The sequence below is a fragment of the Carcharodon carcharias genome, chromosome 24, assembly GCF_017639515.1.
Source record: "Carcharodon carcharias isolate sCarCar2 chromosome 24, sCarCar2.pri, whole genome shotgun sequence".
NCBI lineage: Eukaryota > Metazoa > Chordata > Chondrichthyes > Lamniformes > Lamnidae > Carcharodon > Carcharodon carcharias.
This window is the reverse complement of record NC_054490.1, coordinates 228905-243782: the sequence shown is the minus strand read 5'-3', so window position 1 is coordinate 243782 and position 14878 is coordinate 228905. Positions and strand designations below refer to the sequence as shown.

The following is a 14878-nucleotide window of genomic DNA, read 5'->3' as shown; positions in this document are numbered from 1 at the left end:
TCTCACGCGCTCGCTCTCCCTCACGCGCTCGCTCTCTCTCTCCCTCACGCGCTCGCTCTCTCTCTCCCTCACGCGCTCGCTCTCTCTCTCCCTCACGCGCTCGCTCTCTCTCTCCCACACGCGCTCGCTCTCTCTCTCTCACACGCGCTCGCTCTCTCTCTCTCACGCGCTCGCTCTCTCTCTCTCTCTCACGCACTCGCTCTCTCTCTCACGCGCTCGCTCTCTCTCTCTCACGCGCTCGCTCTCTCTCTCTCACGCACTCGCTCTCTCTCTCTCACGCACTCGCTCTCTCTCTCTCACGCACTCGCTCTCTCTCTCACGCGCTCGCTCTCTCTCACGCGCTCGCTCTCTCTCTCACGCGCTCGCTCTCTCTCTCACGTGCTCGCTCTCTCTCTCGCGCTCGCTCTCACGCGCTCGCTCTCTCACGTGCTCGCTCTCTCTCACGCGCTCGCTCTCTCACGCGCTCGCTCTCTCTCACGCGCTCGCTCTCTCGCTCTCATGCGCTCGCTCTCTCGCTCTCACACGCACGCTCTCTCGCTCTCACACGCACGCTCTCTCGCTTTCACACGCACGCTCGCTCTCTTGCACGCTCGCTCTCTTGCATGCTCACTCTCTTGCACGCTCACTCTCTTGCACGCTCACACGCTCACTCTCTCTCTCACACGCTCACTCTCTCTCTCACACGCTCACTCTCTCTCTCACACGCTCACTCTCTCTCACACGCTCACTCTCTCTCTCACACGCTCACTCTCTCTCACACGCTCACTCTCTCTCTCACACGCTCACTCTCTCTCTCACACGCTCACTCTCTCTCTCACACGCTCTCTCTCACACGCTCACTCTCTCTCACACAAGCGCTCGCTCGCTCTCTCACACGCTCGCTTTTGCTCTCTCACATGCTCGCTCTCTCTCTCTCACATGCTCGCTCTCTCACACGCTCACTCTCTCTCTCTCTCACACGCTCACTATCTCTCACACGCTCGCTCTCTCTCTCACACGCTCACTCTCTCTCACACGCTCACTCTCTCACACGCTCACTCTCTCTCACACGCTCACTCTCTCACACAAGCGCTCGCTCGCTCTCTCACACGCTCGCTTTCGCTCTCTCACACGCTCGCTCTCTCACATGCTCGCTCTCGCTCTCACACGCTCGCTCTCTCTCACGCGCTCGCTCACTCACACGCTCACTCTCTCTCTCACACGCTCACTCTCTCTCTCACACGCTCACTCTCTCTCTCACACGCTCACTCTCTCTCTCACACGCTCACTCTCTCTCTCTCACACAAGCGCTCGCTCACTCTCTCACACGCTCGCTCTCGCTCTCTCACATGCTTGCTCTCTCTCTCTCACATGCGCTCGCTCTCTCTCACATGCGCTCGCTCTCTCTCACACGCGCTCGCTATCTCTCTCTCACACGTGCTCGCTCTCTCTCTCACACGCGCTCGCTCTCGCTCTCTCACACGCGCTTGCTCGCTCTCTCACACGCGCTCGCTCTCTCACACGCTCGCTCACTCGCACACGCTCGCTCACTCTCTCGCACACGCTCGCTCTCTCTCTCACACGCGCTCTCTCTCACACGTGCTCTCTCTCACACGCGCTCGCTCTCCCACACGCGCTCGCTCTCGCTCTCTCTCACGCGCTCGCTCTCTCTCTCACGCGCTCGCTCTCTCTCACGCGCTCGCTCTCTCTCTCTCACGCGCTCGCTCTCTCTCTCTCACGCACTCGCTCTCTCTCTCTCACGCACTCGCTCTCTCTCTCTCACGCACTCGCTCTCTCTCTCTCACGCACTCGCTCTCTCTCTCTCACGCACTCGCTCTCTCTCTCACGCGCTCGCTCACTCTCACGCGCTCGCCCTCTGTCACGCGCTCGCTCGCTCTCTCTCACGCGCTCGCTCTCTCTCCCTCACGCGCTCGCTCTCTCTCTCCCACACGCGCTCGCTCTCTCTCTCACGCGCTCGCTCTCTCTCTCACGCGCTCGCTCTCTCTCTCTCACGCACTCGCTCTCTCTCTCTCACGCACTCGCTCTCTCTCTCTCACGCACTCGCTCTCTCTCTCTCACGCACTCGCTCTCTCTCTCACGCGCTCGCTCTCTCTCTCTCACGCGCTCGCTCTCTCTCTCACGTGCTCGCTCTCTCTCACGCGCTCTCTCTCTCACGCGCTCGCTCTCTCACGCGCTCGCTCTCTCACGCGCTCGCTCTCTCTCACGCGCTCGCTCTCTCACGCGCTCGCTCTCTCACGCGCTCGCTCTCTCTCACGCGCTCGCTCTCTCGCTCTCACGCGCTCGCTCTCTCGCTCTCACACGCACGCTCTCTCGCTCTCACACGCACGCTCTCTCGCTCTCACACGCACGCTCTCTCGCTCTCACACGCACGCTCTCTCGCTTTCACACGCACGCTCGCTCTCTTGCACGCTCGCTCTCTTGCACGCTCGCTCTCTCACACGCTCACTCTCTCACGCTCACTCTCTCACGCTCACTCTCTCACGCTCACTCTCACACGCTCACTCTCTCACACGCTCACTCTCTCACACGCTCACTCTCTCTCTCTCTCACACGCTCACTCTCTCTCTCTCTCACACGCTCACGCTCACTCTCTCACACGCTCACTCTCTCTCTCACACGCTCACTCTCTCTCTCACACGCTCACTCTCTCTCTCACACGCTCACTCTCTCTCTCACACGCTCACTCTCTCTCTCACACGCTCACTCTCTCTCTCACACGCTCACTCTCTCTCTCACACGCTCACTCTCTCTCTCACACGCTCACTCTCTCACACGCTCACTCTCTCTCTCACACGCTCACTCTCTCTCTCACACGCTCACTCTCTCTCTCACACGCTCACTCTCTCTCTCACACGCTCACTCTCTCACACGCTCACTCTCTCTCACACGCTCACTCCCTCTCTCACACGCTCACTCTCTCTCTCACACGCTCTCTCTCTCTCTCACACGCTCTCTCTCTCTCTCACACGCTCTCTCTCACATGCTCGCTCTCTCTCATACGGTCCCTCTCTCTCTCACACGCTCCCTCGCTCTCTCACACGCTCCCTCGCTCTCTCACACGCTCCCTCGCTCTCTCACACGCTCCCTCGTTCTCTCACACGCTCACTCTCTCTCACACGCTCACTCTCTCTCACACAAGCGCTCGCTCACTCTCTCACACGCTCGCTCTCGCTCTCTCACATGCTTGCTCTCTCTCTCTCACACGTGCTCGCTCTCTCTCACATGCGCTCGCTCTCTCTCACACGCGCTCGCTATCTCTCTCTCACACGCGCTCGCTCTCTCTCTCACACGCGCTCGCTCTCTCTCACACGCTCGCTCTCTCTCACACGCTCGCTCTCTCTCTCTCACACGCTCACTCTCTCTCACACAAGCGCTCGCTCGCTCTCTCACACGCTCGCTTTCGCTCTCTCACACGCTTACTCTCTCTCACACAAGCGCTCGCTCGCTCTCTCACACGCTCGCTTTTGCTCTCTCACATGCTCGCTCTCTCTCTCTCACATGCTCGCTCTCTCACACGCTCACTCTCTCTCTCTCACACGCTCACTATCTCTCACACGCTCGCTCACTCTCTCACACGCTCACTCTCTCACACGCTCACTCTCTCACACGCTCACTCTCTCTCACACGCTCACTCTCTCACACAAGCGCTCACTCGCTCTCTCACACGCTCGCTTTCGCTCTCTCACACGCTCGCTCTCACATGCTCGCTCTCGCTCTCTCACACGCTCGCTCTCTCTCATGCGCTCGCTCTCTCACGCGCTCGCTCACTCACACGCTCACTCTCTCTCTCACACGCTCACTCTCTCTCTCTCACACAAGCGCTCGCTCACTCTCTCACACGCTCGCTCTCGCTCTCTCACATGCTTGCTCTCTCTCTCTCACACGCGCTCGCTCTCTCTCACATGCGCTCGCTCTCTCTCACACGCGCTCGCTATCTCTCTCTCACACGTGCTCGCTCTCTCTCTCACACGCGCTCGCTCTCGCTCTCTCACACGCGCTTGCTCGCTCTCTCACACGCGCTCGCTCTCTCTCACACGCGCTCGCTCTCTCACACGCTCGCTCACTCTCTCGCACACGCTCGCTCTCTCTCTCGCACACGCTCGCTCTCTCTCTCGCACACGCTCGCTCTCTCTCTCACACGCGCTCTCTCTCACACGTGCTCTCTCTCACACGCGCTCGCTCTCTCTCCCACACGCGCTCGCTCTCGCTCTCTCTCTCATGCGCTCGCTCTCTCTCTCACGCGCTCGCTCTTTCTCTCTCACGCGCTCGCTCTCTCTCTCTCACGCGCTCGCTCTCTCTCACGCGCTCGCTCTCTCTCTCACGCGCTCGCTCACTCTCACGCGCTCGCCCTCTGTCACGCACTCGCTCGCTCTCTCTCACGCGCTCGCTCTCTCTCTCCCTCATGCACTCGCTCTCTCTCTCCCACACGCGCTCGCTCTCTCTCTCTCAAGTGCTCGCTCTCTCTCTCTCACGCGCTCGCTCTCTCTCTCACGCGCTCGCTCTCTCTCTCACGCGCTCGCTCTCTCTCTCTCATGCACTCGCTCTCTCTCTCTCACGCACTCGCTCTCTCTCTCTCACGCGCTCGCTCTCTCTCTCTCACACGCTCGCTCTCTCTCACGTGCTCGCTCTCTCTCTCACGTGCTCGCTCTCTCTCTCACGCGCTCTCTCTCTCACGCGCTCGCTCTCTCACGTGCTCGCTCTCTCTCACGCGCTCGCTCTCTCACGCGCTCGCTCTCTCTCACGCGCTCGCTCTCTCACGCGCTCGCTCTCGCTCTCACACGCACGCTCTCTCGCTCTCACACGCACGCTCTCTCGCTTTCACACGCACGCTCGCTCTCTTGCACGCTCGCTCTCTTGCACGCTCACTCTCTCACACGCTCACTCTCTCATGCTCACTCTCTCACACGCTCACTCTCTCACACGCTCACTCTCTCAAACGCTCACTCTCTCACACGCTCTCTCTCTCACACGCTCACTCTCTCTCTCTCTCACACGCTCACTCTCTCTCTCTCTCACACGCTCACTCTCTCTCTCTCTCACACGCTCACTCTCTCTCTCTCTCACACGCTCACTCTCTCTCTCTCTCACACGCTCACTCTCTCTCTCTCTCACACGCTCACTCTCTCTCTCTCTCACACGCTCACTCTCTCTCTCTCTCACACGCTCACTCGCTCTCTCTCTCACACGCTCACTCTCTCTCTCTCTCACTCTCTCACACGCTCACTCTCTCACACGCTCACTCTCTCACACGCTCACTCTCTCACACGCTCACTCTCTCACACGCTCACTCTCTCTCTCACACGCTCACTCTCTCTCTCACACGCTCACTCTCTCTCTCACACGCTCACTCTCTCTCTCACAGGCTCACACTCTCTCTCACACGCTCACTCTCTCTCTCACACGCTCACTCTCTCTCTCACACGCTCACTCTCTCTCTCACACGCTCACTCTCTCTCTCACACGCTCACTCTCTCTCTCACACGCTCTCTCTCTCTCTCACACGCTCTCTCTCTCTCTCACACGCTCTCTCTCACATGCTCGCTCTCTCTCATACGGTCCCTCTCTCTCTCACACGCTCCCTCGCTCTCTCACACGCTCCCTCGCTCTCTCACACGCTCCCTCGCTCTCTCACACGCTCCCTCGCTCTCTCACACGCTCCCTCGCTCTCTCACACGCTCCCTCGCTCTCTCACACGCTCACTCTCTCTCTCACACGCTCACTCTCTCTCTCTCACACGCTCACTCTCTCTCTCTCACACGCTCACTCTCTCTCTCTCACACGCTCACTCTCTCTCTCTCACACGCTCACTCTCTCTCTCTCACACGCTCACTCTCTCTCACACGCTCACTCTCTCTCACACGCTCACTCTCTCTCACACCCTCACTCTCTCTCACACCCTCACTCTCTCTCACACCCTCACTCTCTCTCACACCCTCACTCTCTCTCACACCCTCTCTCTCTCTCTCACATGCTCACTCTCTCACACGCTCACTCTCTCACACGTTCACTCTCTCACACGTTCACTCTCTCACACGCTCACTCTCTCACACGCTCACTCTCTCTCTCTCTCACACACTCACTCTCTCTCTCTCTCACACACTCACTCTCTCACACGCTCACTCTCTCTCTCTCTCACGCACTTGCTCCCTCTTTCTGACACCCACTCTCTCTCCCCGACGCACACACAGGCTCTCCTACAAAGCACACTCTTCTCATCCCATATCTTAATTTGTATAAAGTCCCCTTCCCCAACCATGCTCCACACCAGTCACCATTCTTGCTGATCTATTCCAGCCCCCATTTCAACAATGCCTTCATTTTAAAATAGCCCATCCTCGTGTTTAAATCCCTCCATGCCCCACATACACACACTGCCTTCTCCTCCAGTCCCTACACCCCTCCCTATCTCTGTAACCTCCTCCAGTCCCTACAACCCTCCCTATCTCTGTAACCTCCTCCAGCCCCTACAACCCTCCCTATCTCTGTAACCTCCTCCAGTCCCTACAACCCTCCCTATCTCTGTAACCTCCTCCAGTCCCTACAACCCTCCCTATCTCTGTAACCTCCTCCAGCCCCTACAACCCTCCCTATCTCTGTAACCTCCTCCAGCCCCTACAGCCCTCCCTATCTCTGTAACCTCCTCCAGCCCCTACACCCCTCCCTATCTCTGTAACCTCCTCCAGCCCCTACACCCCTCCCTATCTCTGTAACCTCCTCCAGCCCCTACACCCCTCCCTATCTCTGTAACCTCCTCCAGCCCCTACACCCCTCACTATCTCTGTAACCTCCTCCAGCCCCTACACCCCTCCCTATCTCTGTAACCTCCTCCAGCCCCTACACCCCTCCATATCTTTGTAACGTCCTCCAGCCCCAACATCCCTCCCTATCTCTGTAACCTCCTCCAGCCCCTACAACTCTCCCTATCTCTGTAACCTCCTCCAGCCCCTACAACCCTCCCTATCCCTCCTACAACCCTCTGAGATACCTGCGGTCCTCCAATTCCGGCGTCATGAGCACCCCCCCCCCCCCCACCAGCCCCCAATCCGATTTCAACGCTCCACCGCTGGTGCACGGGCCCTCCCCGACGCTCTGCAACTCCCTCCTGAAACCTTTCATCCTCCCTCTCACTTTTATCGAGGCATAGCCAGACCGGGAGACTGGTGACACTGCAAGGACACAGGCGCTGCGCTAAGACCAGTGAGTGTGCAGCTGACTTACATCAATGGTTTTATCGTTGAAATACGTGATGTACTCGGGCCCCATGTAGAGGGGAGGTTTACAGATCATCAGGAAGACTGCGGAGACCAGAGAGAGAGAGAGAGAGATTACCACGTGCCACGTGCAATACAACCCCCCGTCCATAGCTCCGCTCACTGTCCCGGTCTCTTCCACCAAGCTGCTCGATCCAGCCTGGGGCAGCAGAGCGGGGGTGGGGGGTTACATGGGCACTTTTAGTCAGTCGTGTGTGATGCCCAGGTAGTGAGTGCCAGCGAGGAGCTCACCCCTGGGGGATCACGGGAGGATGGTTCCAGGGATGATTTTGGCGGGGGGCGGGGAGGGGGGGGGGTGGGGAGGTGGGGGCTGCTGCAGTTACAGGGACACACTGGCGCACGCTGGGGCTGCTCTCCTTGGGGAGGAGATGGCGTTCAAAATCAGGAGGGGGTCCGGGACAGGAGCCGGTGGAGAGAAACTGTGCCCGCGGGCGGGAGGATTCAGAACCGGGGGACACCGCAGCAACAATCCTCCGACAGGAACAAAAATACCCGGAAAAGCTCAGCAGGTCTGTTGAAGGGTCATGAGAACTCGAAAGGCACAGACAGCCCTGGTGGGGGTGGGGGTGGGGGTGAGGGGAAGGGATCGAAATAGGCTAAAAGGCAGAGATAAAACAATGGATGGAAATACGTTTAAAAATAATGGAAATAGATGGGAAAAGAAAAATCTATATAAATTATTGGGGAAAAAAAAGGTGGGGATGGGAAAGGGGGTTGGGATGGAGGAGAGAGTTCATGATCTAAAACTGTTGAACTCAATATTCAGTCCGGAAGGCTGTAAAGTGTCTAGTCAGAAGATGAGGTATTGTTCCTCCAGTTTGCGTTGGGTTTCACTGGAACATTGCAGCAGGTGAAGGACGGACATGTGGGCAGGAGAGCAGGGTGGAGTGTTAAAATGGCAAGCGACAGGGAGGTCTGGGTCATGCTTGCGGACAGACCGAAGATGTTCTGCAAAGCGGTCACACAGTCTGCGTTTGGTCTCTCCAATGTAGAGGAAACCGCACTGGGAGCTGCGAATGCAGTAGACACTAGAATGCAGCACCTTCCCAATCCACAACCCACCCAGGCCCCTCCAATTCCGGCCTCCTGACCATCCCCTGATTTTAAGAGGTCAAGAGGCCAGAATTAGCGGCCGTGCCTTCAGCTGCCTGGGGCCCTAAGCTCTGGAATTTCCTCCCTAAACTTCTCTGCCCCTCTCTCTCTCTCTTCTCCTTTAAGACACTCCTTAAAGACTCCCTCTTTGACCAAGCTTCTGGTCACCTGTCCTAATAACTCCACATGTATCTCAAAGTTTGATCACGTTCTTGTGAGTGTCTTAGAGCATTTTATTCTACTTAAGAGGCTGTATCATTGCCCTTTGTTGTTCTTTAGTGGAATACTCTCCACTTGCCTGGATGAGTGCAGCTCCCACAATACTCAAGAAGCTCGACACCATCCAGGACAAAGCAGCCCCGCTTGATCGGCCCCCCATCCACAAACATTCACTCCCTCCACCACCGACGCACAGTAGCAGCAGCGTGTGTACCATCTACAAGATGCACTGCAGCAACTCACCAAAGCTCCTTCGACAGCACCTTCCAAACCCACCACCACTACTATCTAGAAGGACAAGGGCAGCAGACACATGGGGAACACCCACCACCTGGAAGTTCCCCTCCGAGCCACTCACCATCTCGACTTGGAAATATATCGGCCGTTCCTTCACTGTCGCTGGGGTCAAAATCCTGGAACTCCCTCCATAACAGCGCTGTGGATGTACCTACACCACACGGACAAAATCCTGGAACTCCCTCACTAACAGCGCTGTGGGTGTACCTACACCACACGGACAAAATCCTGGATCTCCCTCCCTAACAGCGCCGTGGATGTACCTACACCACACGGCCAAAATCCTGGAACTCCCTCCCTAACAGCACTGTGGGTGTACCTACACCACAGGGACAAAATCCTGGAACTCCCTCCCTAACAGCACTGTGGGTGTACCTACACCACACGGACAAAATCCTGGAACTCCCACCCTAACAGCGCTGTGGGTGTACCTACACCACAGGGACAAAATCCTGGAACTCCCTCCCTAACAGCGCCGTGGGTTACCTACACCATAAAGACAAAATCCTGGAACTCCCTCCCTAACAGCGCTGTGGGTGTACCTACACCACACGGACAAAATCCTGGAACTCCCTCCCTAACAGCGCCATGGATGTACCTACACCACACGGGACAAAATCCTGGAACTCCCTCCCTAACAGCGCTGTGGGTGTACCTCCACCACACGGGGACTGCAGCTGCTCAAGAAGGCAGCTCACCCACCCACCCACCTTCTCAAGGGGGCCGTTGGGGACGGGTCTTACATGCTGGGCCCGGCCAGCGAAGCCCAGGTCCCCAGAAGGAATAAGGTGATTGGTAAAAGAACCAGGAGTGACACGAGGAAGATCTTCTTGGCGGGGGGGAGAGTGGTTAGGATAGGGAATGCGTGGCCTGAGAGTGCGGCGGAGGCAAGTTCAATCAAGGCTTTCAAAAGGAAGGGAATCCGGTCATCATCGGGAAGGAAAAAAGTTTGCAGTGTGGGGAGAAGGCGGTGGGTGAGCAGGGCTAGGTGAGCTGCTCTTGCACATAGAGAGGGAGAGAGAGAGAGACAGTAGGGACACGAGGGGCCGAACGGCCTCTTCGTGTGCTGTAACCGTTCTCGGATCACAGCCAGGGCAATCCTGACCGTGACTGCCCCCCCGGGTTTGAATGTGGAGAGTGCTGGGATGTTAAAGGGCTCCGGACGCAATGCTGACCCCGGTAGGTTCAAGGGTAGCGTCGCGAAATGGGGCAATAAACTCCCTCCGCAGACCCCACCCACCAACCAACCCCCCCCCACCTCCAGTCCCGCCCAGCCCACGAATCCAGCCAGCCAGCACTCCTGGACCCTGGAATGGGCTGGGGGCCTGTGCGGCAGTGGGGAAGGGTTCAGAAGTGGGGGGAAGTGTTACTCACCTACGCACAGGGTGAGGTAGAGCAGGCCCATGCGGATATCCAGGCGGAAGAACAGTATGAGGTTGGCCACCTTGCTGAACATGAAGATGTTCCCCACGTGCTGCTCCACTGTGACTGAGGAGGTCAACAGCAAGGAGAGAGGGAGGGAGAGAGAGCAACGGGGAGGGAGGGAGACGGGGAGTGGGGGGAGAGACAGGGGGAGGGGGAGGGGGGGAGAGACAGGGGGAGGGGGAGAGACGGGGGGGGAGGGAGAGACAGGGGGAGGGAGGGAGACAGGGGGAGGGTGGGAGACAGGGGGTCGGGTGGGAGACGGGGGGGGAGGGGGAGAGACAGGAGGAGGGGGAGAGACAGGGGAGGGAGAGTGAGGGAGAGGGAGAGGGGGAGGGGAGAGGGAGAGACGGGGGAAGGGGGGGAGAGGGAGAGTGGGGGGAAGGGGGGGAGAGGGAGAGGGGGGAAGGGGGGAGGGGGAGAGGGAGAGGGGTGGGGGGGAAAAGAGGGGGAAAGGGAGAGAAAAATAAAAACTTTAGCAACAGGCAGCTCCATTACAGATTCGCTAAACCAAAACATAACAACATACTTTTCTGGGAATGACAGCACGGCTTATGTGAGAATACTCTCACCTCCATGGCATCTATGGAGTCAGTACTGAGGGAGTGCCGCACTGTCGGAGGGTCAGTACTGAGGGAGCGCCGCACTGTCGGAGGGTCAGTACTGAGGGAGTGCCGCACTGTCAGAGGGTCAGTACAGAGGGAGCGCCGCACTGTCGGAGGGTCAGTACTGAGGGAGCGCCGCACTGTCGGAGGGTCAGTACTGAGGGAGCGCCGCACTGTCGGAGGGTCAGTACTGAGGGAGCGCCGCACTGTCGGAGGGTCAGTACTGAGGGAGTGCCGCACTGTCAGAGGGTCAGTACTGATGGAGCGCCGCACTGTCGGAGGGTCAGTACTGATGGAGCGCCGCACTGTCGAAGGGTCAGTACTGAGGGAGCGCCGCATTGTCAAAGGGTCAGTAGTGAGGGAGAACTACACTGTTGGAGGGTCAGTACTGAGGAAGTGACGCACTGTTGGTCAGTAGTGAGGGAGCGCCGCACTGTCGAAGGGTCAGTACTGAGGGAGCGCCGCATTGTCAAAGGGTCAGTAGTGAGGGAGAACTACACTGTTGGAGGGTCAGTACTGAGGAAGTGACGCACTGTTGGTCAGTAGTGAGGGGTGCTGCACCGTCAGAGTGTCAGTAGTGAGGGAGTGCTGCACTGTCAGAGTGCCAGTAGTGAGGGAGCGCTGCACTGTCAGAGGCTCAGTAGTGAGGGAGTGCCGCACTTTCAGAAGGCCAGGACTGAGGGAGTGCTGCACTGTCGGAGGGTCAGTAGCGCCGCACTGTTGGGAGGGTCAGTAGAGAGGGAGCACTACACTGTCGGAGGGTCAGTAGTGAGTGAGCGCCGCACTGTTGGATGTCCTGTCTTTTGTATGAAGTGGAGCCCTCTGTATGTCCAATTATAGGTACATCAAAGAGCTCACTATTGCAATATGAGTTGCTGACCTATAGTTATCCCTCAATCCACAACTCCTACCCTCCCTTGAAAAGAGATTATTTGGCCATCCTCAAATCACGGTGAACAAAATGGCTGTTGAGTATCCGATAGGGACAACACTTCAGGAGTACTTTACTGCCTGTGAAGTAGTTTGGAACCTGTTGAAGCCATGAATGGTGCTGTGTAAAGTGCCCTTTTAAACACACACCACCCTAGCCCCTCAAACCCCAGAACTCACTGGATCTTCTATTCTTCATCATGACAATGGCGCTCAGGAACATCAGGATTTCCACTTCCCTCTGAAAGGTTTGATGTAAAGAGAACAGGATCAGACTCGGAGAGAAAACAGAGCAACGTGACAAGGTGGGCCCCTCACCCCAAACTACCTAGATACCCCGCTCTCCCCAAATACCCCGCTCACCCCAAGCTACCCAGATACCCCGCTCTCCCCAAATACCCCGCTCTCCCCAAACTACCCAAATACCCCGCTCACCCCAAACTACCCAGATACCCTGCTCTCCCCAAACACCCCGCTCACCCCAAACTACCCAGATACCCCGCTCTCCCCAAATACCCCGCTCTCCCCAAACTAACCAGATACGCCGCTCTCCCCAAACTACCCAGATACCCTACTCTCCCCAAACTACCCAGATACCCCGCTCTCCCCAAATACCCCGCTTTCCCCAAACTACCCAGATACCCCGCTCTCCCCAAACTACCCGATACCCCGCTCTCCCCAAATACCCCAGTCACCCCAAACTACCCAGAAACCCCGCTCTCCCCAAATACCCCGCTCTCCCCAAACTACCCGATACCCCGCTCTCCCCAAATACCCCGCTCACCCCAAACTACCCAGATACCCCGCTCTCCCCAAATACCCCGCTCACCCCAAACTACCCAGATACACCGCTCTCCCCAAATACCCCGCTCACCCCAAACTACCCAGATACCCCGCTCTCCCCAAACTACCCGATACCCCGCTCTCCCCAAATACCTTGCTCACCCCAAACTACCCAGATACCCCGCCCTACCCAAACTACCCGATAGCCCGCTCTCCCCAAATACCCCGCTCACCCCAAACTACCCAGATACCCCGCTTTCCACAAATACCCCGCTCACCCCAAACTACCCAGATACCCTGCCCTACCCAAACTACCCGATACCCCACTTTCCCCAAATACCCCGCTCTCCCCAAACTACCCAGATACCCCGCTCTCCCCAAATACCCCGCTCTCCCCAAATTACCCAGATACCCCGCTCTCCCCAAATACCCCGCTCACCCCAAACTACCCAGATACCCCGGCTTACCCAAACTACCCGATACCCCGCTCTCCCCAAACTACCCAGATAACTCATTCTCCCCAAACTACCCGATACCCCGCTCTCCACAAATACCCCGCTCACCACAAACTACCCAGATACCCCGCTCTCCCCAAACTACCCAGATACTCCGCTCTCCCCAAATACCCCACTCAACCCAAATTATCCGGATACACCGCTCTCCACAAACTACCCAATACCCCGCTCTCCCCAAACTACCCAGATACCCCGCTCTCCCCAAACTACCCAGATACCCTGCTCTCCCCAAACTACCCAGATACCCCGCTCTCCCCAAATACCCCGCCCTACCCAAATACCCCACCCTACCCAAACTACCAGATACCCCGCTCACCCCAAACTACCCAGATACCCCGCTCTCCCCAAACTACCAAGATACCCCGCTCTCCCCAAATACCCCAGCCTACCCAAATACCCCACCCTACCCAAACTACCAGATACCCCGCTCACCCCAAACTACCCAGATATCCCGCTCTCCCCAAACTACCCAGATACCCTGCTCTACCCAAATACCCCACCCTACCCAAACTACCAGATACCCCGCTCACCCCAAACTACCCAGATACCCGCTCTCCCCAAACTACCCAGATACCCCGCTCTCCCCAAATACCCCACCCTACCCAAACTTCCAGATACCCCGCTCACCCCAAACTACCCAGATATCCCGCTCTCCCCAAATACCCCGCCCTACCCAAATACCCCACCCTACCCAGATACCCTGCCCTACCCAAACTACCCGATACCCCGCTCTCCCCAAACTACCCAGATACCCCGCTCACCCCAAACAACCCGATACCCCGCTCTCCCCAAATACCCCGCTCACCCCAAACTACCCAGATACCCCGCCTTACCCAAACTACCCGATACCCCGCTCTCCCCAAACTACCCAGATACCCCGTTCTCCCCAAACTACCCGATACCCCGCTCTCCCCAAATACCTCGTTCACCCCAAACTACCCAGATACCCTGCCCTACCCAAACTACCCGATACCCCACTTTCCCCAAATACCCCGCTCTCCCCAAACTACCCAGATACCCCGCTCTCCCCAAATACCCCGCTCTCCCCAAATTACCCAGATACCCCGCTCTCCCCAAATACCCCGCTCTCCCCAAACTACCCAGATACCCCACTCTCCCCAAACTACCGATACCCCGTTCTCCCCAAATACTACGCTCACCCCAAACAACCCGCTACCCCGCTCTTCCCAAATACCCCGCTCACCCCAAACTACCCAGATACCCCGGCTTACCCAAACTACCCGATACCCCGCTCTCCCCAAACTACCCAGATACCTCATTCTCCCCAAACTACCCGATACCCCGCTCTCCACAAATACCCCGCTCACCACAAACTACCCAGATACCCCGCTCTCCCCAAACTACCCAGATACTCCGCTCTCCCCAAATACCCCACTCACCCCAAATTACCCAGATACACCGCTCTCCACAAACTACCCAATACCCCGCTCTCCCCAAACTACCCAGATACCCCGCTCTCCCCAAACTACCCAGATACCCTGCTCTCCCCAAACTACCCAGATACCCCGCTCTCCCCAAATACCCCGCCCTACCCAAATACCCCACCCTACCCAAACTACCAGATACCCCGCTCACCCCAAACTACCCAGATACCCCGCTCTCCCCAAACTACCAAGATACCCCGCTCTCCCCAAATACCCCAGCCTACCCAAATACCCCACCCTACCCAAACTACCAGATACCCCGCTCACCCCAAACTACCCAGATATCCCGCTCTCCCCAA

General features: G+C 57.7%; 1 protein-coding gene across 2 annotated transcripts in view; it reads right to left on the bottom strand.

Moving 5' to 3' along the window:
* LOC121269385 (thioredoxin-related transmembrane protein 2-like) overlaps positions 1-14878 on the bottom strand; it is a 53771-nt gene that overhangs the window by 15163 nt on the left and 23730 nt on the right. For both annotated transcript variants that reach the window (XM_041173975.1, XM_041173974.1), the window contains exons 2-4: positions 12017-12077; positions 10254-10367; positions 7219-7295 (exon numbers count right to left, since the gene is read on the bottom strand). In XM_041173975.1, coding sequence (XP_041029909.1) covers positions 7219-7295; positions 10254-10367; positions 12017-12077 — 252 coding nt within the window. The remainder of the gene's footprint in view (positions 1-7218; positions 7296-10253; positions 10368-12016; positions 12078-14878) is intronic.